This window comes from Macrobrachium rosenbergii, chromosome 3 (assembly GCF_040412425.1).
Source record: "Macrobrachium rosenbergii isolate ZJJX-2024 chromosome 3, ASM4041242v1, whole genome shotgun sequence".
Classification (NCBI taxonomy): domain Eukaryota; kingdom Metazoa; phylum Arthropoda; class Malacostraca; order Decapoda; family Palaemonidae; genus Macrobrachium; species Macrobrachium rosenbergii.
Window position 1 is genome coordinate 62,948,412 of NC_089743.1, and position 26,948 is coordinate 62,975,359.

The following is a 26,948-nucleotide window of genomic DNA, read 5'->3' on the forward strand; positions in this document are numbered from 1 at the left end:
TTTAAATTCCAAAACTACTTGTGCTGTTTGACTTGGCAATTCAAGTTCTAAACAATCTGAATATTTCTCTCTCTCTCTCTCTCTCTCTCTCTCTCTCTCTCTCTCTCTCTCTCTCTCTCTCTCGCCCCCATTTCGCTAACAATCGGGCGTGCGGCTTCATTTTATTTCTTTTCCTCGTGCCGTCAGCGGAGCCTGACGAAGTTTCCCAAAGTGGGAAATAAATTACTTCTTCTTTTTTCCTTTCTTTCTTTCTTTCTTTCCTTCTTTCTTTCTCTCGTTCTCTGCGGGACAAAGGACAATTAGGTCTGAACGCATTTTCTTAACACTCTAATATTGTGGTCATGCAACACTTACGAAAACCGTGCGGTATTTTTGGCTCCAGAACAGAAGTAAAGAGAACAAATGCCAGGAACCATTAAGGTGACTTACCTTCCCCCACACGGTGGGTAATGTGTTTGTCATTCTTGTCAAGAGGTATAAGATACGAGTTTTCTTAAGTTTTAGGGTGTCCACGTGCCCAGGAAAGAGCGAAAGGAGTTATACAACTCTATGCGTGAATTTAAATGTTAACGAGAATGGAAGTTGAAGGCACAATTTCGGTAGCATCCCGCCTGAGAAGCCAAACTTACAAAATTCATAGCTACGAACGCTCTGGTTCTTCGATGGTATTGTTCAACATCATGTGAATTAGATATTGTTTCTCAATTATTAACTTCCAAGCCAGAATGTGACTCTAAAGAATGTCAACACTAACTTTGAATTGTAATAGATGAAAAGTTATAACCCTCCAATAGAAGTAGAGTGTCTTTTAAGCCTTACTTTTATGGGAAATAAATTTTACTGCAAAGACCTGATACTTTAATCTGGTTTCTCGATGAGTGTTCAGTAGCTTAATGAAAGGTAGACATTATTAAAAAAAAAAGTCTTATCATTATGGGGTCATATCTTCGAAATTGCAATTTTGGTGATAAAAGAAAAATATAATCGGTTAACTAACAAAGGTATTACCGCCTGTCACAACAAAATCCTAGAGGCGATGGACAATTTCATGATTAGAGAGAGAGAGAGAGAGAGAGAGAGAGAGAGAGAGAGAGAGAGAGAGAGAGAGAGAGAGAGAGAGCTTAATCCATTTCACAAACAAATTTGGGCACTTAACCCTCCACAGGTCCTTCCCCATCTCGCAAACATTCCATCGATCACTAGCAAAACAGAGGCGCGTGTTTACTTGCGTCACCCGTGCCACAGTTGACAACATCGTTATGAGGGGAGGAACAAACGTCCGCGGATAAAGACTAAAGAACCCCCTCTCTTCCACCACTCCTATGGATAAACCAGTATATGGGAGAGGAATAAATAGTATGTGAGATGGGTGTCACAATCTGGAAGGAGAAACAGCGATTCATTAGAGGGATGGAAAGGGAAAAAACCTCCCGATAAGTGATATTCTAAATCAGACGGAAACAAGACGCCGAACAGCAGTGAGAAAAACGAATCAATATGTTGTTTGACCCTCGACGAGTAAAATAACCTCACGGCGGGTAAAAAAAAAAAAGAAGAAGAGAGATTAAATCACAAATGCTGCAGGGCGTTGGAAGGCAAACAAGAAGAGAGAACTCTCGGTTTGCGGAAAACAACACAAACAAAAGCAGAGTAAAAAAAAGTTTGAGGTCGGACACACGATTGGGAAAACCTCTCTCTCGCGAACTGAGAGACGGATAGGATATCCTAAACAAAGATAAAAAAATAGATAGAAAAATTAAGATTGCAAACGCGTCAACAGTGATGACACATGAATGATAGAATAAAAGGTGAATGCTTAAGGTTAATCAATAATATAAACATTGAATAAAAGCTAATAAAGTCTTATTCCTTTTAAACTTACCACAAGTGTTACAGAAGAACATGGCGGACTGATTCGTTTTATCACAGTTGGCACACTGGGGTCTCTCCTCGCAAGAGGACTCCACCAGAAACACCATGAGGTTGTCTCTCGGCGGAAACTGGCCATCCTTGAGTCCCGTTACTTTCCTGCAGGGGAGAAAAGGGAGACGAAAGTCTTAGGATTTGGGGATTCTTAGTGGACGTGTTTCAGCTCCTATGGGAGGTCTGTTTTGCCCTAAGAAAATCTACCACTGAAATAGTGCCCTCATTTTTATCATCCTAAGTAAGTTTCTGAAAGAGAAGAAACTGAAATTATGATGTTAATATCAGTGTAGAGAAATCTTAAAACTGATTAGCTGAATTCCTTCACATTCAACTATCCTTTGAATACATTTGCATGTGTGACAAGCCTTATATACATTTATGCATATATGTATATATAATATATATATATATATACATACATACATATATATATATATATATATATATATATCTGTATATATTTATACATATACGTATGACATATTATATAAATATATATATATATATATATATATATATATATATATACATATTATATAAATATATATATATATATATATATATATATATATATATATATATATATATATATATATATATATATACAGTAATATATATAATATGCATATATGAAACACACACACACAACACACACATATATATGTATGTATAAATATAAATGTAAATATAAGTATAAATACACGCACACATAGACATTTAAGATGAGGCGCCAATATGTTAATTACCAATACATTATAAAATCAACAGTACATCATACATACAAACACATAGCAACAGAGGGTTACCCTAATGAATATTGTGGATGAGGTTGTATGAAGGTTTTACACAGCTTTTGAGTACACAAATCCATCCGATTAAATCTCACATTAATGAAATTTACAATATCATATTAATTCATGCACAGACGAAGTAATTCTGTGGAAAAAGGCATCCTTCATGCATTCCTCCTTAAGCTGATTAAGAGCTCATCAGGCGATTTGAAACTATCATAAAATTATCAGCTCTTCTCGTAAATGTTCCTCGGCTGATTTAATGAGCTCTTGCTACTTCACCTTCTTCTCAGGCAACGGGATTTTTTGATGAAAACAGTAAATCGCACCAAAGTGTCCATTACTGACTGCTTGATCGTAATCCACTTCACTGATGAAGAGTTGCTCTCGTTTGTAAGTAAATTCTCTGGACATCAATTTTGCAAATTATGAGTTTATTGCGCATCCGTCTATTTTTAACCGTTTTTCTTAATAATTCAAGGTACTTAAGTTATTTGTCTATTTTCATAACACAAACTCTCGAAAACATGAATAGAAACATGCACAATCGCCAACATTCATAATTTTTCTTGGGGAAAGATAGGTTACGACAATAACCTTTAGTTTCCATGTTCTAAATGAACGCGATGTGATGTTCATGAAGGAGAAGTAATGGCTTAAGTTCATATCAAGGAGCAAGAGTCTATTGCTGGCACAAAGGCAGATCGTGTTCTGCAATAGCTGTAATTCAACCATTATCTCTCTCTCTCTCCCCCTCACATACACAATTGTAACACTGTAACATCTTCCTTTCCTGTCCTGAAAAGTTTTGCAACTACTGTCACGTGAAAGAAGTAACACATGAGGTACCAACACTAACACACACACACACACACACACAAATACTTTACTACTTTCCTTCATCAAAACCGGGCCGAGGTAATGACGAGAATATTCTTGATTCTATTCAAAAGATTTTTGACTGAGAGGTGTTTCTCTTCGAGTGTTATAAAAGCTGGTCTTCAGTAGGCATTTGGTACCGATCACTCACCATTTTGTGGTTATAGCGAGGAAAATTTTAATTCAATCATTTAGGATTAACAAAATACACACACAAAATTAGAGGGAAAATGCGCTAAATTTATAATTGGCATAAGAGTGAAGTAGGAAAATGTGGGTTTAACTTCTTACGCAGTTACTATATAAAACGCACTGCTGTCAACTCAAAAGAATATCTTCTTAACAGAGTCAATTCTGCAGCGTTGATATGTTCTTTCATTTTATAGTTAAAAACCTAGAAACTGCCGTGACCTATTTAATAGTTGAATTGCTGTTCTGAGCTATCATTTATTCCGAAGATCTGCTGAATAAAAAAAGGGGGTCTAAAAGGCATATGTTACAAAGTAAGTTGTGATGGACGTGTGAACTTACATAGAAGCCAAATGCTTGAGTTAAATGTAAATGAGCAACACAGTTGGAAGCTATCGTCCAGAAGGGCATAAACAAGCAAGAAACGCAAAGATCACACAAAATAGTAAAAACTGAATGAAAAGTTTAGCAAAAGGGGAAATAATAAAATTCGACTTGTACCTGGTTCGCACAAGTATTAAGAAACAACGATGATGTCTTTTTCATACCACAGTTTTCGGTGAAAATATATCTCATTTTGTACATCACTTCCTCGTGTGAATATTCACAGGTAGCTGCTGGCGTTATGACAGAGCACCGGAATGATGACGATTTTCAGCATGCACGGCCAACCCTGCAGCGTTGCCATCAGCCAACATAAAAATCAAGTTCATAAAATGTCGAATGAGGTCCACCTAGGGTAAAAATTTCTGGCTCCATTGGGTGATAAATTTACGGTGCCACCCAATCACATTGTTATTTAAACCATGAGTATGAACTGAGGAAAATGCACCCACTAAATGGGAGAATTCTTAATGTTTGACTTTTCAGAGGTCCTAGTACTGCTTCTCAGTACAAATTAGTCATGACGTCAGGTCTCAAATTACCAGAACCGATGTATATTGGCTAAAAAATATAATAGTTCACTTAAATTTCCTCGTTTCTTGTCTGGGCCCATTTGAGAAAAAATGTGGATAGTTTGGAAAAGACTCATAGAATACCTTTCAAACGAGTACGTTACAGAAGATTAATAGATGAGTAAAGGACAGGAGGACAACAGACCTATAACTCAAATTGATACCATCGGTATATATGCAAATTTAAGTGCCTTTTAAGCAAACATTTTATAGAAGAGGCTAATTTGGACAAACTTCTTTCCTAAACTGAAGACGCCAAGAAACAATTATTGCTTTGTCCTCTTATATCATCTTGAAACAGCAAAAAAAAAAAAAAAAAAAGAAAAGAAAAGCCGTATAAATACGGAAAACTGAAAATCGCATTTAATGATGTTTGTAATAAACACAGCCTCAATGCACAGAATTATCATTGGTAGGGTTACAGTTTTAAGAAGTTCATCTTGAACCACTCAATGTCAGAAGAAGAAGAAGAAGAAGAAGAAGAAAAGCCTTCCTTGGAAAAGCCTTTCTCGTTCGTCGTCCTTTGTGTCCGTATCCGCATAGGATATCTTCCATTTAACCGAACATACTCATCGTCCCTTCATCTGATCACCAATTAAGTCCCCCATTCTGCTGTCTTAGTGGCACGTACGAAAATCTATTACGATCATAATTGGAACCTATGGTTTCCTACACTCAAAATCAGATGGAGAGCGCTTCTAAAAAGAACTTCGTTAATCACGAGAGGCTAGCTGCGGGGTTGTATCTCTTATTCTGACTGGCTCTGTATTTTGCCTTGCTGATTGGCTGGAAGTTGGGGGGGTCAGGGTAGGGGATTAGTGGCACATAGGAAAAGGAGTTTTTTCATTGTTACAGCTGTATGTGGATTCTTCTCGGCCTAGGTTACTAAAATTCTGATTCGTGTAATAAATACAAATGGCAAGTAAGCCAGTGTACAGGACTAGAGAGAGAGAGAGAGAGAGAGAGAGAGAGAGAGAGAGAGAGAGAGAGAGAGAGAGAGAGAGAGAGAGAGACTTTTACACCATAAACCTTAGCTCGGATTCCCCTGGATTTCGGTGGAATCCTTCAGCCAAAAGGGAAATTGGATGTATAATAAATACCTCATCGCGGAATGACAGAGAGAGCATGAGGGGAGATGAAGAAAGAAACCCATCACGCTCCCTTTATCATTCTTCCTCCGTTATTGCCAATCTATGAACGCCATCTTCATTTAAATCCTTCTCGATGAGACTCCAGAGACAGAAAAAAAGAAAGAAATAAGGCTACACAAGACATAAAACAGCTTGATATAGCTGCTACGATGGTAAGAAATCAGCAATGGACACGGATTTAAGTAGTGGGGATACACCGCGATTAATTATATATCTTAAATGTCGAGCTTCTTTATTTTTCTTTAATCAAACGACTTTTAACATCTCCTCACAAAAAATTGGCAACAATAGCAATAAAAAAAAATGCAACAAAAGCTACTTCTTGAAGCAAATAGAGCTCTAAAAATAACCCCTTCCATTCAGATATAACATGAGAACCAAAAAGCTTTTATGACAGAATGCCTCGCCTTTCAAAAATTAATTCTCCATTCCAACAGCAATAACAGCAAAATGAATAAATAAATGAAAAAAAAATTAAGAAGAAATTTTTAAAAATAAGGCGGAGGTGGGGGTGGCAGGTTACTGACAGACCATACTAACAGTTTTGTCATCTCCCGTCTAACAGCATCTGAAAATGACGAAGCTTCAGACCTTACGGTCATTATTGTGATACCAAACTCGGGACCAAATTCTCCAACGGACTAAGCTCGAAAGGCGAGTGTCAAACGAGTTATTTATGAATAGAATAAAGTAGAATATAGAATTTAAGCCAAAGGCCAAGCGCTGGGACCTATGAGGTCATTCAGCGCTGAAAGGGGAATTTAGAGTTTTGAAATTGAGAGGTTTAAAAGGTGTAACAGGAGGAAAACCTGGCAGTTGCACTATGAAACATCTATAAGGAGAGGGGGGGGGATAGTAGGAGGTAATAAAGAGAATATGAACGGAGGTGCAGTAAAGAGAATGAAAGAGGTTGCGGCTAAGGGCCAAAGGGACGCTACAAAGACCCTTAAGAAATGCCTACAGTGCACTATGTGAGGTGAGGTGCACTGACGGCATTACAATCCTAAGGGGACTTATTTATGACGTACAGAGGAGAAGAGAAAAAATAAAAAAAAATTCACAACACTAAATTCTTTTTGTAAGCGTACACAAGCGTCAGGGGTGGATAAGAACACGACAAAAGGCTCTTTTAGATTTCAAAATCATCACTTTCGTATAACGAAGTTTAAAAAGAGTTTATAATTACAGCCTCAGCTCCGTCCAAGTAGCGTTAGTTTGAGATCCAAATAAGGCTGCACCGTCCCTTCCCTTCTCATTAGCTCGAAAAAAAAAAAACTCTCCAACAGAACGTTATTAATACACTCCTATTTTTTTGTGGGGGGGGGGGAGGATAACGGAACCGACCAATCATCAACGGGGAACCAGAATCCATCGATCTGGTTCTCCCATATGGAAGTAAGCTGGACTTCGCTGATGCTCATCGTATGCTCCGGCATTTCTTACGAGTACTATACGGTATCATAACCTCAAACTGACGAAGCCTGTAATATATTTTTGTAATAGCGGGATACCTCATTATGAATATGTATGAAATGACCACTCGATTAATCTAAAAGTATGAACATGTTTACTGTAAGAACAGAAACTCTTTAAAAAAAACAGCGAAACAAACGCAAACGCCATCGGAATGAAGCAACGAAACAGCGCTATTGTTAGTGTTTATCAGCGCGTAAAGATGAAATACAAAACAGCCAACTTTACCATTGAAGCCGGCTCGGCGGAATGTCGGAAAAAAATGACAGGTCAATGAATAACTGACCCTGAATCCGCTGCGTGCAAATAAAACTTGGATTATAATTTCCTGTTGCAGCGCTGCAATGCATCGCCGGCCACTTCAAATATAATCACCCGACTCCCATGACATCTACAATCCGATGTAACATGCATTCCAGCCGCTGCGCGCCTTAATACGTAATTAAATAATTCTGCCGCACCTATTTCCGGTTTCTGCATGCTCCGTGCCGACGGGCGGCTGGCTCTCTTGTTGTGCTGGGGAATGATTATTCACATGTATGGGCGCGTTCGATTTCCTCCTTGATGCGACTAACCTTTGGGCGAGTGGTGTGGCTGATAGAAGGATGCATGTCTGGTGTTACTTAAACTAATGGAGAGCTCTCCGAAATACACCTCCACGTAAGGGAACAGTTTTGTCAGTGCACCTCACGCGGTACACTGTAGGCATCACTAAAGGGTGTTTGGCAGCGTCCCTTCGAACCGTGACTGCGCCCACATTTTAGCCTATTACTTTACCTACATTTCCACTTCCTTTCTTTAACCTTACTGTCCAGCCTCTCTGACAATTACATCTTAGTGCAACTATGGGGCTTTCTCTTGGTTCCACCCTTAGATCCTTGTAAGCCTTCTCCTAAAATCTCTAAATCCCCATAACTTGCTGTCCAACCACTCTAACTCCCTCTTTTTACTGTCTTGAGCGCTGAATGGGATAAAACGGCCCTTGCGCAGCGCGCTTGGCTTAACAGCCTAATTTTCATAAGATAAAACACAAAATAAAGCGATTTATTTTTTTCGTCAGTGCTTGTCATTAGTTTTATACTAGTATGAAAGTTCTTTCCATATGAAATGTATGCCTGAAAGATTTTGCAAATAAATTTCTACATCATTAGTTCTGCTAAGAGCTCCGAGTTTATAATAAAATCTTGTAAGACGAGAAACGTTAACGTCAATCAATATTTAACAGAATTAAAGTTTGCATCGATAATTTTAGAACACCGGAGGAGTTAGCATAAGTTGGCTGATTTATATATTAACCGGCGGACTTGTTTAAATTACATCGTCTTGGAGACTGGAACTGAAGTTTTCCTTAAACCTAGGTTACTAGCATGATGCTTTCAAGCTCTAAATATTGAAAAGTTACTTTTTCTTCAGATTTGCTTATTTCTGCTTAAACAAATGGACTTTCAAAAATATGGGGGAATGTACCAATGCCGACAAATAATGTACATGAAATAAATAAATATATATGGAGTTATAGCAATATAAAATATTACAGAGTACGGGAATTTAAAGACTCATTCTCCAGTACAACTGGCTTAGAGGACATAACAAATATACATAAAAAGACACTACTACCAAATTCGATGAAATATGTTTGCCGAGTTTCTACAGTACCAACTTCCCTTCCCGTTTCAGAATACACAACTGGTAAATTTATGAATCAAAATGGGATGTTTGATCAAGGATATTCATCGCCATACACCACTACAGTAAAAATGATCAGAACTCGGTTGGCGCCACAAGTCTGCCACGACACTATAGTTCTTCTGGATGATACTTTACACATTGCAACATAGCCTCAGGTGTTAAATATATACATACACATGCACACATACTGTACACATATTATACACATAAGTATGTATATATATATATATATATATATATATATATATATATATATATATATATATATATATATAAATATAAAACAGTATGTGTGATAGTTTGATAGACAGTAGAGTGATTAGTTTGGTGTAGCGAGTCTGTGAAATGGCTGACGCTTGCAGTTAATATGGTACAGATGGCGAAGAGAAACTGGAGAAACTAATGAAAGAGTTTTGAAAACGTTTGTAAGAGAAGAAAGCTGAAAGTGAATGTGAGCAACAGCAAGGTTTGAGGGTAAATGGAAGCCCGGGGGATGGAGCAATGAACGTGAAGTGAACGGCGGAAGAGGGGAAGTGCTTCATTAATACAGGCATTTGTGAATAAATGTAATGGATGGTGGCAAGGATGACAAAGGAGGGGAGCCACAGTATGAAGGTCAAACAAGGGAGATAGCAGGATGTGCTCTGGAGATTATGAGAAGCACTGTCGTGCCTGTGAAGGACCAATTGTAATGAAGGTATGGACTACAGAGCCAACTCTCCGTTATGGAAGAAAGTGTGGATGTTAACGGCAAACAGAAGAAAAAAGGTGGAAGCTGTTAAGGTCAATTGTTTGTAGAGCATATTTGGGGCACAAAGGATTGAGAGGGTGAGGAAAAGAATTGAAAGGGCGAGAAATGTAGGATAGGTATAAAGAGGTTACTATAACTGAAGACAGACCACGCCTCTGACATAGTTTGGCCATTTGGAATAAGAGAGGTGAAAATAGTCTGTGATAAAGATGTATTGGGAGAGGGATTACATGAAGACCAAGAAGTGAATGGTGCAAGGAGGTTCAACGCACTGCTGATGAGCCTTATCTGTACATAATTATATGATAATTTCTCCTACTCTGACCAGGAACCGAACTTAGCCGGGTCAGAACTGGGATGGCAAGGATTTCCTGCCGAAAGCCGAGTGCAATAAGTCCTAGTTCCAAGCCAAAACGGCATGCGTTCGACTGCTGCTATGGGCAGGAAAATTACAATATATAATTTATTTTGGATACGTTACTCCTAAGGTAATGTAAACTCGATACTAATGAGCTATTGGTTGCTTGATATTTTAATGCATAAAAATTTCATGCGTACAATTAGTGATATCTAAAAATACATCCCACTTTCTTGATACCATATCCAGATAAGAACATGTCTATATTTTATAAGCATTGGGATATGAACAACTGTGATCTATATGTTACTTTTTCATATACAAAGTGTGTGTGAGAGAGAGAGAGAGAGAGAGAGAGAGAGAGAGAGAGAGAGAGAGAGAGAGAGAGAGAGAGAGAGAGATTTAATCACTAAAAAAAATTTAAAATAAACGCAACTACGTTTACAAGTATATATCCCGAGCTAGAAAGAGGAGTGGGGGAGGAATGGAATGAAAGATTTTGAAGGAGGACTTCTGGGAAGGGGTGAATGAGGTAAAAATTCTCTCTCTCTTTCTCTCTCTCTCTCTCTCTCTCTGCTTTTCCTCCTCTCGGACGTGTTTTTTTTTTTTTTCGGCAGAGAAGTTGAAGACGAACCGGGATCCCCCCTTCGGGTCATGTATTCCTAAGCGCCTGACAAGAGCAGGACCCGCTAAGTGGGTCTCCCGGACAAGAGTCACGTGACGAGCGGGCTCTCGGGTCCCGTCCACTACAACATGCGTCTCCACTTGAAACTCGTTTCACTCGTTTCTACAGAGCCTGAGTTGTTTCTCACTGGCTTGCGGCGAGTAATGAAGAAAAAAAAAAGTATAAATCATTATAAATCAGTTACAGTTCACTTTTACCTTTAGCTATCTATGCACTGTCAAATTACCACAGAACCCAAATACATTTCGTTAATTTTGTAATTAAATTTTTTTTTATTAGATTATTAGCATGATGGAAGTTCAGTTTAGATTTAATGGAAATTGTGTTAAAAATATCTATGGGAAAAAATCACAAGAACGTAATGAAATTGGAGCATTATAATATATATATATATATATATATATATATATATATATATATATATATATATATATATATATATATATATATATATATATATATAAACAAACGTTCTTCACAAATACAATTACGAATCGATGACAAAGATTGAATAAAATTTTAATCTGATGTACATAGACCTTTCACTTTTCGTCCCGTTAAATCAATGCTCTTTCATCTATGCTATGAAGTATTTATAACTAATTACAACTCTCTTTTCACAGCGAAATTAAGCATAAACCAACGAATCGGGTAGATAAAAAAGGACACAGCAGACATAAGTATTCGTAGGGTTTTATTGTCCAAACAGTTCTCATGAGCTCAGAATCAAGATGTGTCAAAAATATCACAAAGTACGAACGAACATTCCACATAAAGGCCCCAACACATACAACCTCCCTCCCGTCCACACCTCCTCCCATTCTCGCCTTCCCCGACCCATCCCCAAAAACCAATAATAATAATAATAATAATAATAATAATAATAATAATAATAATCGTCAAAACACAAATTCCCACTTACTGAATAATAACCAGACACCAACACAGCACACATTACCATCCAGTACTATTAGTTCGCAAAAGGCTGGCGAATAAAAAACAGCACAAACAAAGGCAGCAGACACAGCAGCACCAACAGCAGAAGCAGCATCACACAAACACACACACACGACGACGAACGACGAGTCTATTTGGGACGAGGCAAAACTGGGAAATGAAGGGGCGTGCGAAATTTTATGCCTCCGATCAATGGCATCTCGCTTTCGCTTTCAAAAGGATGGCGCACGTATCTTAACCCTTTTGATGGATCCACATAGGGGACGCCAGATGGCACGGCAAAGCGATGATGGTCTGCCCTAAGGGAAGGGAAAAGGGAGGGGGGGATGGGTAAAGGGCGGGGTAGGGGTATGGCATAGAGGAAGATGATTAGGGTAGAGGGTGGCACTGCCTATGCCAACGTACTTTATCAGTACAAGATAAAGCAGTTTTCAGGGATTTACTTACTTGTATTTGTCTTTATGACGATATTGCATTTTGGTTACATTTCACCATTGCATTTCTTGTTTTAATACAAAAAGGCAAACAGGAAGTCATGTTATTAGTAAACAGTAATTCTGAATACCTTAATCAGTCTGCGCTGTGCACGAAATAAAACTGGTAATTATTTGTTCAAAACTTAGTGATAGAGGCATGTATTTAAAAGATCATACATAGAACAATGTGGCAGTTAAAAAAATTAACATTTTAACCCACTCTCTCTCTCTCTTTTACGAGGGGCATTTCAGAACATTTATATAAAGTATCTGGAACTGTTGTAGCCGGAAAGTGCTTGAACGCCGTGACCAGTAAACGAAAGGTAAACACGCACACACACATATATATTCATATATATATACACATACACACACACACACACACACACACACACACACACATATATATATATATATATATATATATATATATATATATATATATATATATATATATATATATATATATATATTTCTACCCTTCAATTTACTGGTCGCTGCGTTGAAGTACTTTCCGTCCACAACGGTTGCAAATACTTTATATAAAACCGAAAAGCCACAACGGACTAGTTTATTCGGGAGGATTTTTCAACTCGACATAAATCCTGAGTCATGGGAGCCATTCCGATTTCCACGCTATCATCCATTCCGTGCACGGCTCCGATACTGTATTACCACTGGGATCAGTCGGTGCGTACTATCCAATAATTCTATTAAAACACGTGGATACGTACGTACGTACATGATGGATAAATTAGTGTATTAACGGTTTATATGTATGTACTTATGTATATATGTGTATATTCTATATATATATATGTATATATATATATATATATATATATATATATATATATATATATATATATATATATATATATATATATATATATATATATAGATAGATAGATAGATAGATAGATAGATAGATAGATAGATAGACAGACAGATAGATGTATATATATACACAAAATAAGAGATACATACATACATACATACATATACAGTATATATTTATATACACACACACACACACACACACACACACATATATATATATATATATATATATATATATATATATATATATATATATATATATATATATATATATATGAGCCCTTTTCATTAATAAGGGGCGACGCCAGAGAAAAAGAAGAAAGCAGTCTACAACTTAATTTATACTTTAACTGTTGAACCAATGATAACAACATAGTATATAAAACGACCACATTCTCAGGACTCGTGCTCTGTAACTCCCTTTTATACAGAATACCCAGAATGAGTTCTTGCGTTACCTAGATTTATTAAGGACTTCCTCTCATCCTAATAGTATACCCTTAAGCTGAAGTGGTTAATAGAAGATTTCACCTGGGGCTAAAGACACGAAATCTAATAAATCTACGTAAATTTTGTCATATGGGGTGTACCAAAAATTAAGGAATGGTGTGTTAACAAGAAAACAAAATATAATAAATAAATGAGAAAATACTGTTTCATGTACCTGCGTCGCAAATAGGCTTTGGGAGATTCATATACACATGACATCTTTACATGGCCAGGAAAAGGCAATCATGGTGCGACATGTAATGGGTTCCACAAAAATAAAATTATAGTACAAGACAAATTATTTCTAAAAATAGAATTACGGTGCGAGACAAATTAGTCAAAAACAGATATTTTTGGTGCGAGTCAGGAAAGGCAAATTAAGGTGCAAAATACAAAAAAAAGCCAAGGAAAATAAAATTATGGCGCTAGATGCAACGGAGTCAATAGAGTAATGGTACGAAATACATAGGAGACTTGAAAGGAACTACGGCATGAGATACAAAGTAGTAAAAAAAAAAAAAGAAAATTATGGTGCAAAATACAAAGGGGTCAAGAAAAGGAAAGCTATGGTGCAAAATACAAAGGAGTCAAGAAAAAGAAAATTATAGTTCAAATTACAAAGGAGTCAAGAAAAAGAAAATTCAAGAAAATTCTGGTGCAAAATACAAAGGAGTCAAGAAAAGGAAAATCATAGTGCAAAATACAAAGGAGTCAAGAAAAGGAAAACTATGGTGCAAAATACAAAGGAGTCAAGAAAGGAAAATCATAGTGCAAAATACAAAGGAGTCAAGAAAAGGAAAACTTTGGTGCAAAATACAAAGGAGTCAAGAAAAAGAAAATTATAGTGCAAAATACAAAGGAGTCAAGAAAAAGAAAATTCTGGTGCAAAATACAAAGGAGTCAAGAAAAGGAAAATCATAGTGCAAAATACAAAGGAGTCAAGAAAAGGAAAACTATGGTGCAAAATACAAAGGAGTCAAGAAAAAGAAAATTCTGGTGCAAAATACAAAGGAGTCAAGAAAAGGAAAACTATGGTGCAAAATACAAAGGAGTCAAGAAAAAGAAAATTATGGTGCAAAATACAAAGGAGTCAAGAAAGGAAAGCTATGGTGCAAAATACAAAGGAGTCAAGAAAAAGAAAATTATGATACAAAATACAAAGGAGTCAAGAAAAAGAAAATTATGATACAAAATACAAAGGAGTCAAGAAAAAGAAAATTATGTGCAAAATACAAAGGGGTCAAGAAGAGGAAAACTATGGTACAAAATACAAAGGAGTCAAGAAAAGGAAAACTATGGTGCAAAATACAAAGGAGTCAAGAAAAAGAAAATTATAGTGCCAAATACAAAGGAGTCAAGAAAAAGAAAATTCTGGTGCAAAATACAAAGGGGTCAAGGAAAGGAAAACTATGGTGCAAAATGCAAAGGAGTCAAGAAAAGGAAAGCTATGGTGCAAAATACAAAGGCGTCAAGGAAAAGAAACTTATGTTGCAAAATACAAAGGGGTCAAGAAAAGTAAAACTATGGTGCAAAATACAAAGGAGTCAAGAAAAAGAAAATTATGGTACAAAATACAAAGGAGTCAAGAAAAAGAGCATTATGGTGCAAGATACAAAGGGGTCAAGAAGAGGAAAACTATGGTACAAAATACAAAGGAATCAAGAAAAGGAAAACTATGGTACAAAATACAAAGGGGGTCAAGAAAAGAAAAACTATGGTGCAAAATACAAAGGAGTCAAGAAAAAAAATTATGAAAAATTAAAGGTGCAAGATACAAAGGGGTCAAAGGGGTCAAGAAGAGGAAAACTATGGTACAAAATACAAAGGAATCAAGAAAAGGAAAACTATGGTACAAAATACAAAGGTGTCAAGAAAAAGAAAATTATAGTGCAAAATACAAAGGAGTCAAGAAAAAGAAAATTATGGTGAAAAATACAAAGGAGTCAAGAAAAGGAAAACTATGGTGCAAAATACAAAGGAGTCAAGAAAAGGAAAAATATAGTGCAAAATACAAATGAGTCAAGAAAAGGTCAAAAATACAAAGAAAGAAAAGGAAAACTATTGTAAAATGCAAAGTGTCAAAAAAATACAAAGGAGTCAAGAAAAAAAGAAAATTATGGTGCAAAATACAAAGGTGTCCAGAAAAAGAGAATTATGGTACAAAATACAAAGGGGTCAAGAAAAGGAAAACTATGGTGCAAAAATACAAAGGACTCAAGAAAAGGAAAAGTATGGTGCAAAATACAAAGGCAAAGAAAAGGAAAACTATGGTACAAAAAACTACAAAATATAAAGGAGTCAAGAAAAAGAAAATTATAGTGCAAAATACAAAGGAGTCAAGAAAAGAAAATTATGGTGAAAAATACAAAGCAGTCAAGAAAAGAAAATTATGGTGCAAAATACAAAGGAGTCAAGAAAAAGAAAATTATAGTGCAAAATACAAAGGAGTCAAGAAAAGAGAACTGAAAAATACAAACGAGCGAAGACAAAGAAAATTATGGTGCAAAATACAAAAAGAAACCTATGGAGCAAAATACAAAGAAAGAAAAAGAAAATTATAGCTCAAAATACAAAGGAATCAAGAAAAGGAAAACTATAGTGCAAAATACAAATGAGTCAAGAAAAGGTAAGCTATGGTGCAAAATACAAAGGAGGCAAGAAAAGGAAAACTATGGTGTAAAATGCAAAGTGTCAAGAAAAAAAGTATAGTGCAAAATACAAAGGAGTCAAGAAAAAGAAAGCTATGGTGCAAAATACAAAGGTGTCCAGAAAAAGAGAATTATGGTACAAAATACAAAGGGGTCAAGAAAAAGGAAAACTATGGTGCAAAATACAAAGGACTCAAGAAAAGGAAAAGTATGGTGCAAAATACAAAGGCAGCAAGAAAAGGAAAACTATGGTGCAAAATATAAAGGAGTCAAGAAAACTATGGTGCAAAATATAAAGGAGTCAAGAAAAAGAAAATTATAGTGCAAAATACAAAGGAGTCAAGAAAAAGAAAATTATGGTGAAAAATACAAAGCAGTCAAGAAAAGGAAAACTATGGTGCAAAATACAAAGGAGTCAAGGAAAAGAAAATTATAGTGCAAAAAACAACGGAGTCAAGAAAAAGAGAACTGTGGTGCAAAATACAAACGAGCGAAGACAAAGAAAATTATGGTGCAAAATACGAAGGAGTCAAGAAAGGAAACCTATGGAGCAAAATACAAAGGAGCCAAGAAAAAGAAAATTATAGCTCAAAATACAAAGGAATCAAGAAAAGGAAAACTATGGTGCAAAATACAAAGGAGCCAAGAAATGGAAAATTATGGTGCAAAATACAAAGGAGTCAAGAAAAGTAAAACTATGGTGGAAAACACAAAGGAGTCAAGAAAAAGAAAATCATAGTGCAAAATACAAAGGAGTCAAGAAAAAGAAAATTATAGTACAAAATAAAGAGGAGTCAAGAAAAAGAAAATTATGGTGCAAAATACAAAGGAGTTAAGAAAAGGAAAGCTATGGTGCAAAATACAAAGGAGTCTAGAAAAAAGTAAATTATTGTGCAAAACACAAAGGAACCAAGAAAAGGAAAAACTCTGGTGCAAAATACAAAGGATTCAAGACAAAGAAAATTATGGCGCAAAATACAAATGAGTCAAGAAAAAGAAAACTTTGGTGCAGAATACAAAGGAGTCAAGAAAAAGAAAATTATGGTGCAAAATACAAAGGAGTCAAGAAAGGAAAACTATGGTGCAAAATACAAAGGAGTCAAGAAAAAGAAAATCATAGTGCAAAATATAAAAGGAGCCAAGAAAAGGAAAACTATGGTGCAAAATACAAAAGAGTAAAGAAAAAAAATTATTGTGCAAAACACAAAGGAGTCAAGAAAAAGAAAACTATGGTGCAAAATACAAAGGAGTCAAGAAAAGGAAAACTATGTGCAAAATACAAAGGAATCAAAAAAGGAAATTATGGCGCAACACACAAAAGAATCTAGAAAATAAAATGGGATACACATGAGTAAAAAAAATGTTGGCTTATGATACAAGTCAATAAAAAAATAGGCGAAATACAAAAGAACTAATAAACGAAAATTATAGTGCATGGTACAAACGTATAAAGAAAATTATGGCGTCTTATTGAAATAAAGAACTTCATAATTTTAAGATATTTTCTTATGTCGTAGCTGGGCATGATATCTAACTCTATAACTGCACCTACATTTCTCAATCACGAAGTTTCTTGGAAGTGTTAGAGTAAGTGGTACACCACTTCCTGACTATTAGCATAAAGACAAAAGGGGGCCTCTCTTGCATTCAGCTTTGTTTTCCTTTCTCTCTCTCTCTCTCTCTCTCTCTCTCTCTCTCTCTCTCTCTCTCTCTCTCTCTCTCTCTTTTACACCAGAACTCTGGAATTCTTTTTACCTACCTAACCCGAGTCCCTTTGTTGGAAATGAAATGTTGACTCCACCTGACTGTCAGCAACTGTAATACGTAACATTGCGTCTTTGGAAAAATCAGTTCTGTATCACTTGCATCAAAACTATTTTGAGCAAGGGACTGAATATTCAATAAAATAGATGACACTCACACCCCTTCTATACACCGAATTACATATGTTCACATATCTGCAGAACTCGGCTAATAGACAACTGTTTTAATTTTTCACAATTGCATAATTATGAAAAGCAAAAAGTTGTGAAAAAATATGTATTGAATAGTCTATTATCTTGAAACTTTTCACAATCCCCATGCTCTAGGCTTGAGAGAGAGAGAGAGAGAGAGAGAGAGAGAGAGAGAGAGAGAGAGAGAGAGAGAGAGAGAGAGAGAGAGAGAGAGAGAGAGAGAGACGTTATGTAATTCATGCAGCTTCCACACAGTTCTGTTTGTTGCCCAACGTAATGTGAGAAGAAAAAAACATTATGGTTTGGTGGGGTAGGGAGAGGTGGGTTGGGTGGAACCTGCCAGACTATAGGATGTCAACGTTTTTGAACTAAAATTATATAATTCTATTGTCATTGTTGAAATTCGCTACATTTGGAGTGCTAAGAACAACAATATGGGGAGTGAACTCAAATATATATAATATATATATATATATATATATATATATATATATATATATATATATATATATATATATATATATATATATATATATATATATATATATATATATATATATATATATATATATATATATATATATATATATATATATATATATATATATATATATATATATATATATATATATATATATATATATATATATATATATATATATATATATATATATATAGTCGGTGCATTTGCTCCTAAATACCTGTAAAAAGCAGTCACTGCTATTTCCCATTATCTACATTATTATTCATTGCTCCATTTTCATGGATTCCTTTAACTCATAAATTCATTGTTGCCAACAATCACTTCCAACCTCTCCTTTTGCAACCTTCTCTCCAGTCTCTAAAGTTTCTCTTCACAATTATCAACTGAATAATATAATCTAAAAAATAAAACAGCCAGTTTACACCCGTTTAAGATCTAAATTCTTCTAACACTGGTTTTTCCATAAGACGACAAACAGGGCTGAAGAGATAAGTCTTGAAACCTCTTTTACAGCAAACAGCATTCCTCTCATCTACCTACTACTCTAACACAAACTTTACTTTGTCTGTACACTGCGACAACAACACAATTGACGTCACTCCTCCAATAGTTCTATTATACGCTTTCTAACAACTTTTTTCTAGAAAGTACCTACACAGAATTTCATCTATATTCTTCCCCACACTTGCCTTGCGTTTTTCACTTCCTTTTTTATCATACTCGCTTCTTTTCACCATACCTAAAGCCACAAGCTAAATCAAGCCTTGCTAACAGCTAAAATACCTATTGCATTTTAGTTTTCTGTAAAAGAAAACTATTGAGATGGCTTTGTAGATTGGTATGTTGATCATCCACCCTCAAATCATCAAACTTGCCAAGTTGCAGTCCACTAGCCTCAGTAGTTTTTATTTTACCTAATGTTAAAGTTAGCCATAATCGTACGTCTGGCAACGCTATAGGTACCAGCAACGCAGGCCACCACCGGGCCGTGGCTGAAAGTTTCATACAGCATTATAAACTGTGCAGAAAACTCGATTGCGCCGAAGAAACTTTAGTGCATTTTTTACTTATTTAGTTGTGCTTCAATTTGGTAATGTACACACAAGCATCCAATTTATCCTCTTATCACCATTCCATTCATCAACTTGACTCTTCCATCTACTCTGTACTGAACAGTAATACACCAGACTTTCTTCCAGGCAATTTTTTCTTTTTTATGAATCCTTACTAGTAGTATTTTCAAACTGCATGATGTTGCCAACACCTGGGCCACTTTTAGAAAGCATTTCCACGTGACTATTTCCATTCTCATTCATTGTAGATATTGAAAATCTACCAACTTAGCAATCACGTTCTATTGTATTTACCTTTGTATTCAAATCACAAACCTCAAGCATCCTTTTTCAACCTAAAGAAACCTACATAGACGAATTCCGACCCGGAAGAAAAACCTTTTCATTTATATGTGGCTAAATCTATTTCACGTGTAGCTTAATATCTGCTTGTTATTACATATATTTCCCTTCTTCAATCACTGTTCTTTTCTCACAGCGCTCCTTACAGAACTAAGAATTTCAAAAAAGGTTTATCCCATCTAACTTTTTTTATTATTGCATTCACTGAAATGAAATCATCTTCATCAAAAACTTAAACCTTGTCCCATCTTTTATTTCTACTCAATATGAATATCGCAAAGACCTTTGCTATATTACTGTTTCATAAAATTTTGCTGTTATCTAAGACTAAATAAAATTACATTTCTTTTAGGGTAATTCTAATTTTAATCTTGCTTCTTTGAGGGATTAAATCTTCAAAATGAAAAATACTTATTCGTGATATTAAATGCTGGTAATCATTCCTGATCCATTCTGATACTGAAATTTCTTGGTTTATTCAGAAATTGAAGTTTCGTAAGACATTTTCTCATGGTTCATTCTCAGACTGAAGTTTTGCAGGGAACATTTTTTTCGGTTCATTTTGAAACAGAAGTTTCGAAAGGAATGTTCTCAGTTCATTTTGAAACTGGGATTTCGAAAGGCATTTTCTCCTGGTTCATTCTGAAACTGCAGTTTCGCAGAACAATTCTTCTTGGTTCACTCTAAAGCTTCGCAAGGCAATAATTCTGGATTCATTATGAGAAGAGATTCATTCCGAAACATTCGTAAGGAAGCTTCTCTGAATTAATTCCGGAACTGAAGTTTCACTGTGGATTCATTCTGAAACTGATGCTTCCAAATTTATTCTGAAAGAGAAGTTTCGCGACTCTGTTTTCCCGTCATGTACCAAACACTAATTATTTTCCTCTTTTAATTAAAGGTGTAGTTTAATGTAGTTTTTCACTGTTGTCTTTTTTATTCGATGTAAAATACTTATAAATAAAGTGTGTCATTTGCAATATACATTTACCAGATCCATTTGAATTATCTGACGACTGTCACTACAATATTATTTGCAGAACTACATAAGAGCAGGCATTACTACTTTTCTTGACATGTAGCTAAGTTTTTGAAGCAGTATCTGCACAATTTTATTTTCAAATCTAAATATCTATAAATCATTTGAAATAAATCTGGAAATTATCTTGCATTCTGTCTCATTTGATTATTCACTTTGGATTTTCATTAGTGAAGTTACCTTTCATTAGTTCTATCTCGAAATATTTTTCAACTGCATTTTTTATTCATGCAATCCTTCGCTCTATTGATGCAATTAACCTTGAACTATTCTGAAGGAAATCTATCCTTGCTGAGTTCTTATTTCTTATTCCTTGGTGTCATTATTTCACGATGACCTTTTATTATTGCAGTTATGCTTTTCATGATACCTTTATATATCTATGTGTTTCTGACATAATTCTCGGTTGTTTGATATCATTAACATTTTGCTTCATTATAGAACTTTTTATTTGGAAAGTATATATATTGTAAAACTACATTTCCTTTGTTTCAGATGTCTTTGTGAACCAGACTCTTTTTCTCAAGAATTAAGCCTTTACTTTTTTCCTAGTCGTAACAAATTCTAAGCCGTCTTTACCTCATGCAAAAAAAAAATCTCAATTAATCATCTTTGTTTCGTCTTTTTCTGATACATAGTTTTATTTGGAAATAGTAATTAACTCCGCTTTAACGAAGTCAATGACAAAGCACTTAAATATGTTCAATATTTATTTAAAATTTTAACTCCCTGAACAAGAACTATACATTATTTCTTTTCTGTCATTTCTAAGCTCAGACCCACACACTTTCCTAACGCATCAAATTGTTCATCAAAGCCCCAAACCACATAGGAGAAGGTAAAACCAATTTTACAGACCAATTTGTCGAGGCCATTAGAGGATCGTGCCCTCGAAATGTTTGTCAAGGCTCTTACTTACCGAGACCCTTTCACTCCCTACAAATACTTCTTGTGCCTTTTTTGTGACATCCCTTTGGTAAACCCTAAAACATGCTGACATTTCAAGCACTTCGACTCCATCTATCTATCTACTTCCTGCTTCCCAACATACTATTCCAATTCACCCTTTTCACATTCCAAATCTTTTGGAAGCGTCTAACTTGAGCTGTATTCCGCTTCGCGTGTGTTTATTGTAGACGTTCCAGCCACCCACCTAATCCATTCTAAACGCATTTCAATTCGTTTTCCAGTCGGTTTCATCAACCCTGGGTAGGTTTCAAGTTTCTTTCGAAAAATATCAAGAATAAAATCCTTTCTTTTCCGGGTAATAGCGGAAGCCACTATTGCAACTGAACCAAGAAATATGAGATATAAATTTTTCGTTCTCACTACAGTTAAATCAAATACAAAATATGTTTGATGTATGCACCGTGAACTTGAAAATGATCACTGCCAGCCAGCACGGAGTAAGTAAACTATATATGGGAAATGAACGTGGCTGCTTATCAAAAAGGGTACGAGTGATGTCTGAATGACTGATTCGACAGAGTGACTGGGTCCGGATTTTTTTTAGGTTTTAATTAGGAGGTAATGGTAGTAAAATAAATATGACTACAAAAATGATTTTCAACAGCGCTGAAAACACTGATTCATTTAAATACGTTCAAATCAGGGATAAATCAATTCCCAAGCTCACTAGAGTGAAAATAACTAGAATCAGGGGGTCTGATTAGCGGAGTGAGTGCATGCAAGTGCATGTGCATACGTATGCAGAAGATTAATGGTAGTCCTTATTATATTAAGTTTTGCACGACAAAAAACACGCAATTCAATCAACTCCAATTAAAAATGAAAGATACCTTAAGACAGATGAAATGGATAATGACTCCTGGAACAAAACATTCACATCCAATCAGACAGAAAAACAAATCAAATATCTAAAATCAGAGGATTTAAAATCGCCTCCACTTCCGCCGTGTGCTAATAAGGCTTATTAGTTGGTGACGAATGACGACAGGAGAGAGAGAGAGAGAGAGAGAGAGAGAGAGAGAGAGAGAGAGAGAGAGGAGTACTCACCCGCAGAGAGGACAGGCTATCTTCGAGTCGTGCACTATTTGTCTGAGGCAGCGCGTGCAGAAGGTATGGTAGCAGGCCAGCAGGCAAGGCTCCTCGTACAGTTCTTCACACAACCAACATAACAAGGGATTTCGACTCCATTGTTCCAGGGCATCGTCCATACCTCCCCCTCCTCCTCCTCCTCCTCCTCCTCCCCTCCACCAGCACAAGCGCCTCCGATACCGAAACCACCCCCTCCTCCTTCCCCTCCGCCTCCTCCTCCTCCTCCTGCTTGGCCAGCAGAGAGGGGGGCCCTTCCAGGGGCTTGGCGGCGGCTCCCCGTGCCGACAGCGGAGGCAGCAGCTGCAGAGGACGGGGGCGGTCCACCCGGGCCAGTGGTGCCGGGGATGCCGCCCCCAGGAGTGGGCCCGCTGCCCCCCGGGCCCCCGCTCCCCTCCCGGCTACCGTGACTGGCCGCCAGCCTGCCTACCCGTCCATCCTTCCCTGTCGGGGAGGAAATAAAAAAGAATTAGATTAATGAATTAACTAAAGCCTCAAGACATCTCAATGATTCACATAAACCACAAACTTATTGTGTCACAGCAAAGTAAAAAAAAATTAAATACATAACATAAGCTTATCAAATATAATGTAAAATATAATCACTGCACAGACCAATGTAATAATAAAAAGTTAGTTTCCATTAACACATTCCTGTGTACCTCCTTATTTCATAATTTTCCATCTGAAACTTTTCAAGCTTTTTTACATTTTCTTTTCGACTGCCACTCATACACACTACAGTGTATTTATCAGTCACTCTTCCTCAAATGCTCCTTTTCAACACTACTTTTCTTACTTCCATTGAAACCTATCCTTCGAAGATTAATTTTTTTCAAGCCGCTACATAATTTTCAACTATTTCCTTCTCTGTAAATGTACAGGCATTCTTCAATTCCACGAATAATGCAAATCTTCAAATTCACAGTTATTTCACAGTTCCACAAAAAACACACATTTAACAACAGTTATTTTACAATTCCACAAAAAATACACATTTTCTTATCAGTTGTCACATCTGTTAAGACTAACTCTCCAGTTTCTTCAGTAAGGATTAAGGTCAGTTTTCCTTGAGAGTCAGCACTCGTCGAACGCCAACGGTTGTAACGGAAGACGCGACGCGATAATCAGCGTTGTTCGTGGCATCACGACAAAAGTTATAATGAAGCTTCCTTGTGAAAGAAACATTCATTCGCAAATGTACTGATTGAGGATAAGTGAAATAAAACATATCAAATTAGCGTCTCCTCCAGCGTCAAAATCGTTAAAAAAAAAAAGTAAGAGAGGAGGCATTTCCATTCACTGCTTTAGACAAAATAAATCACCAGGATTTTTGTCAAAAGAAAAAGCTACACATACTTACTAAACAGTATTAATCCAAACTTCTGGTCATAGATAAATGAGAGTATTCTCCTGGTAAGCAAACTGAAACTTCCTAGTAATGGTAAGAATTTAATTGAGTGACTGATTTATGGCCATCAAAGCTCGCGTCAAACACCTAGGGTTATTGACGCATAAAGAAAAGTTAATAGGAACCTCAAAAATTAGTCGAAAATGAAAGTTTCTTATGAAGAGGTATTTAAAAGTAATTTATATACATATTCATAAATATAATCATATATATATTATTTGTATTGTATATATAAAATATATACTGTCTATATTTATATATATATATATATATATATATATATATATATGTTATTTGTATATATATATATATATATATATATATATATATATATATATATATATATATATATATATATATATATATATATATATTTATATATATATATATATATATGTTCTTAAGTTTTCATGTTGAACAAAGTCCATACCAGGACTCTGAACGCCTTGCATTATTGCATATTATTTTATACAAATACTTATTGGTGTGTTCAGTTATCTTTATCCACAGGAGAGGAATTTCACGAGAGAGAGAGAGAGAGAGAGAGAGAGAGAGAGAGAGAGAGAGAGAGAGAGAGAGAGAGAGAGAGAGAGAGAGAGATTCTCAATTTGAGGACAGTTAGATAAATCCGTTTACCATTACATATATATGTGTTTATACATGTATATAAGTATGTATATAATATATTTAAATATACACACACGCATAAACATATTACCGCTGTGCTATCAACAAACAGCAAAATTAATGAAAGCAAATATATAACAAAAATCACTTTTACTAAATATTAGTCCGCTGATGAGAGTAACAGAAAACTTATAATTACTTCTACCTAATTACTGAACTACTGAGCGGCGTTAAGAACCTCTACTCATTACCAATTATTATTTTTATCTTTTTATGTTAAAATTTCCGCTACAGTCATTTCGAAGCCAGTGAGGAGAAACGTAAAAAGTTTACAGATATTCGGTATAGAAGAACACCAACAGGTAAAGAGTTAAATAAGTTACCTGGAAAATCATACTGCATAACAGTAATTATGACCTCTACGTAATGAACAACGCTAATGCTTGCATATCCCGTTGCGAATAATATTTATAAATTCTACGCTCCCTGATGGAAAAGCATATGCAAATGTCATATACCTGGCGCTTATCAAAATTCAAAGCCGAATTGAAATAATAAAAATTTTCATAAAACAAGCAGAGTATTAGGAATTTGCATATCATTCCACGGATAACAATTATGTATATTATTAATTATATTCATCCCTTGTATAATATTAACAGCACTCATATACAGTTAATCATCTCCCGAGAGCCCTCGTAGGAAGGTAAAGGCTTACAGTCATTAACGCATGGCATACTGTAGATAGTACTAAAGGATTTTGATGAGTCATTGCGGATCCAGCTGCATACACTTCTGCCTTTTATTTTTTCTCCCTGCTTACCTGTTCGGCTCCTTTAACTTTACCTGGCTTTAATTTTCACTTTTCATTGTCCCGAAAGTTCGTAGAAAATAAAATTCTGATGAAAGTATCCTTATCTCTGGTAAACACTGCATTTTCCAGTACAAAAAACCACCGAAATGGAGAGAAAGGGTGTAGAAGCCAGATACAAAACAGGAGAGAGAGAGAGAGAGAGAGAGAGAGAGAGAGAGAGGAACAGTCGGAGGGTGGGGGGGAAGTTATAGCGAACGACCAGCAAACAAAAACAGTCGTTGCCGGCGAAACAACTGTGCAAAACTTTCGAACAATACAATAAGTAAAACCACTTGACAGCCGAGACGAAAAAGAGCTGTCGAAAAAGACCTCCTGAACTCGCCAACTGTCTCGAAGAGAAAACGGTGCTGAAAACACAAACTCGGGACCAATTTCTCATCTCTTGAAGTAAACACACACATACACAAACACATTTACACACACATGTGTATGCTTTATATATATATATATATATATATATATATATATATATATATATATATATATATATATATATATATATATATATACATACACAATGTTTTGTGTGTCTGTTTACTTCATGATGAGAAATTGGACCAATTTCTCATCTCTTGAAGTACACACACACATACAAACATACACGAATACACACACACACATATATATATATACTCTCGTATATTCGTATGCTTTCATGTGTCTGTTTACTTCATGATGAGGAATTCAACCAATTTCTCATCTCTAGAAGTAAACAGATTTAACAGACACACTCATACAAACATATATATATATATATATATATATATATATATATATATATATATATATATATATGTGTGTGTGTGTGTGTGTGTGTGTGTGTGTGTTTG

General features: G+C 35.6%; 1 protein-coding gene across 5 annotated transcripts in view; it reads right to left on the bottom strand.

Moving 5' to 3' along the window:
• LOC136856463 (RING finger protein 207-like) overlaps positions 1 to 26,948 on the bottom strand; it is a 475,485-nt gene that overhangs the window by 100,057 nt on the left and 348,480 nt on the right. For all 5 annotated transcript variants that reach the window (XM_067134358.1, XM_067134351.1, XM_067134345.1 and 2 more), the window contains 2 exons: positions 23,168 to 23,650; positions 1,883 to 2,028 (listed from right to left, as the gene is read on the bottom strand). In XM_067134358.1, the coding sequence (XP_066990459.1) occupies positions 1,883 to 2,028; positions 23,168 to 23,328 (307 nt within the window). In that variant the 5' untranslated portion in view covers positions 23,329 to 23,650. The remainder of the gene's footprint in view (positions 1 to 1,882; positions 2,029 to 23,167; positions 23,651 to 26,948) is intronic.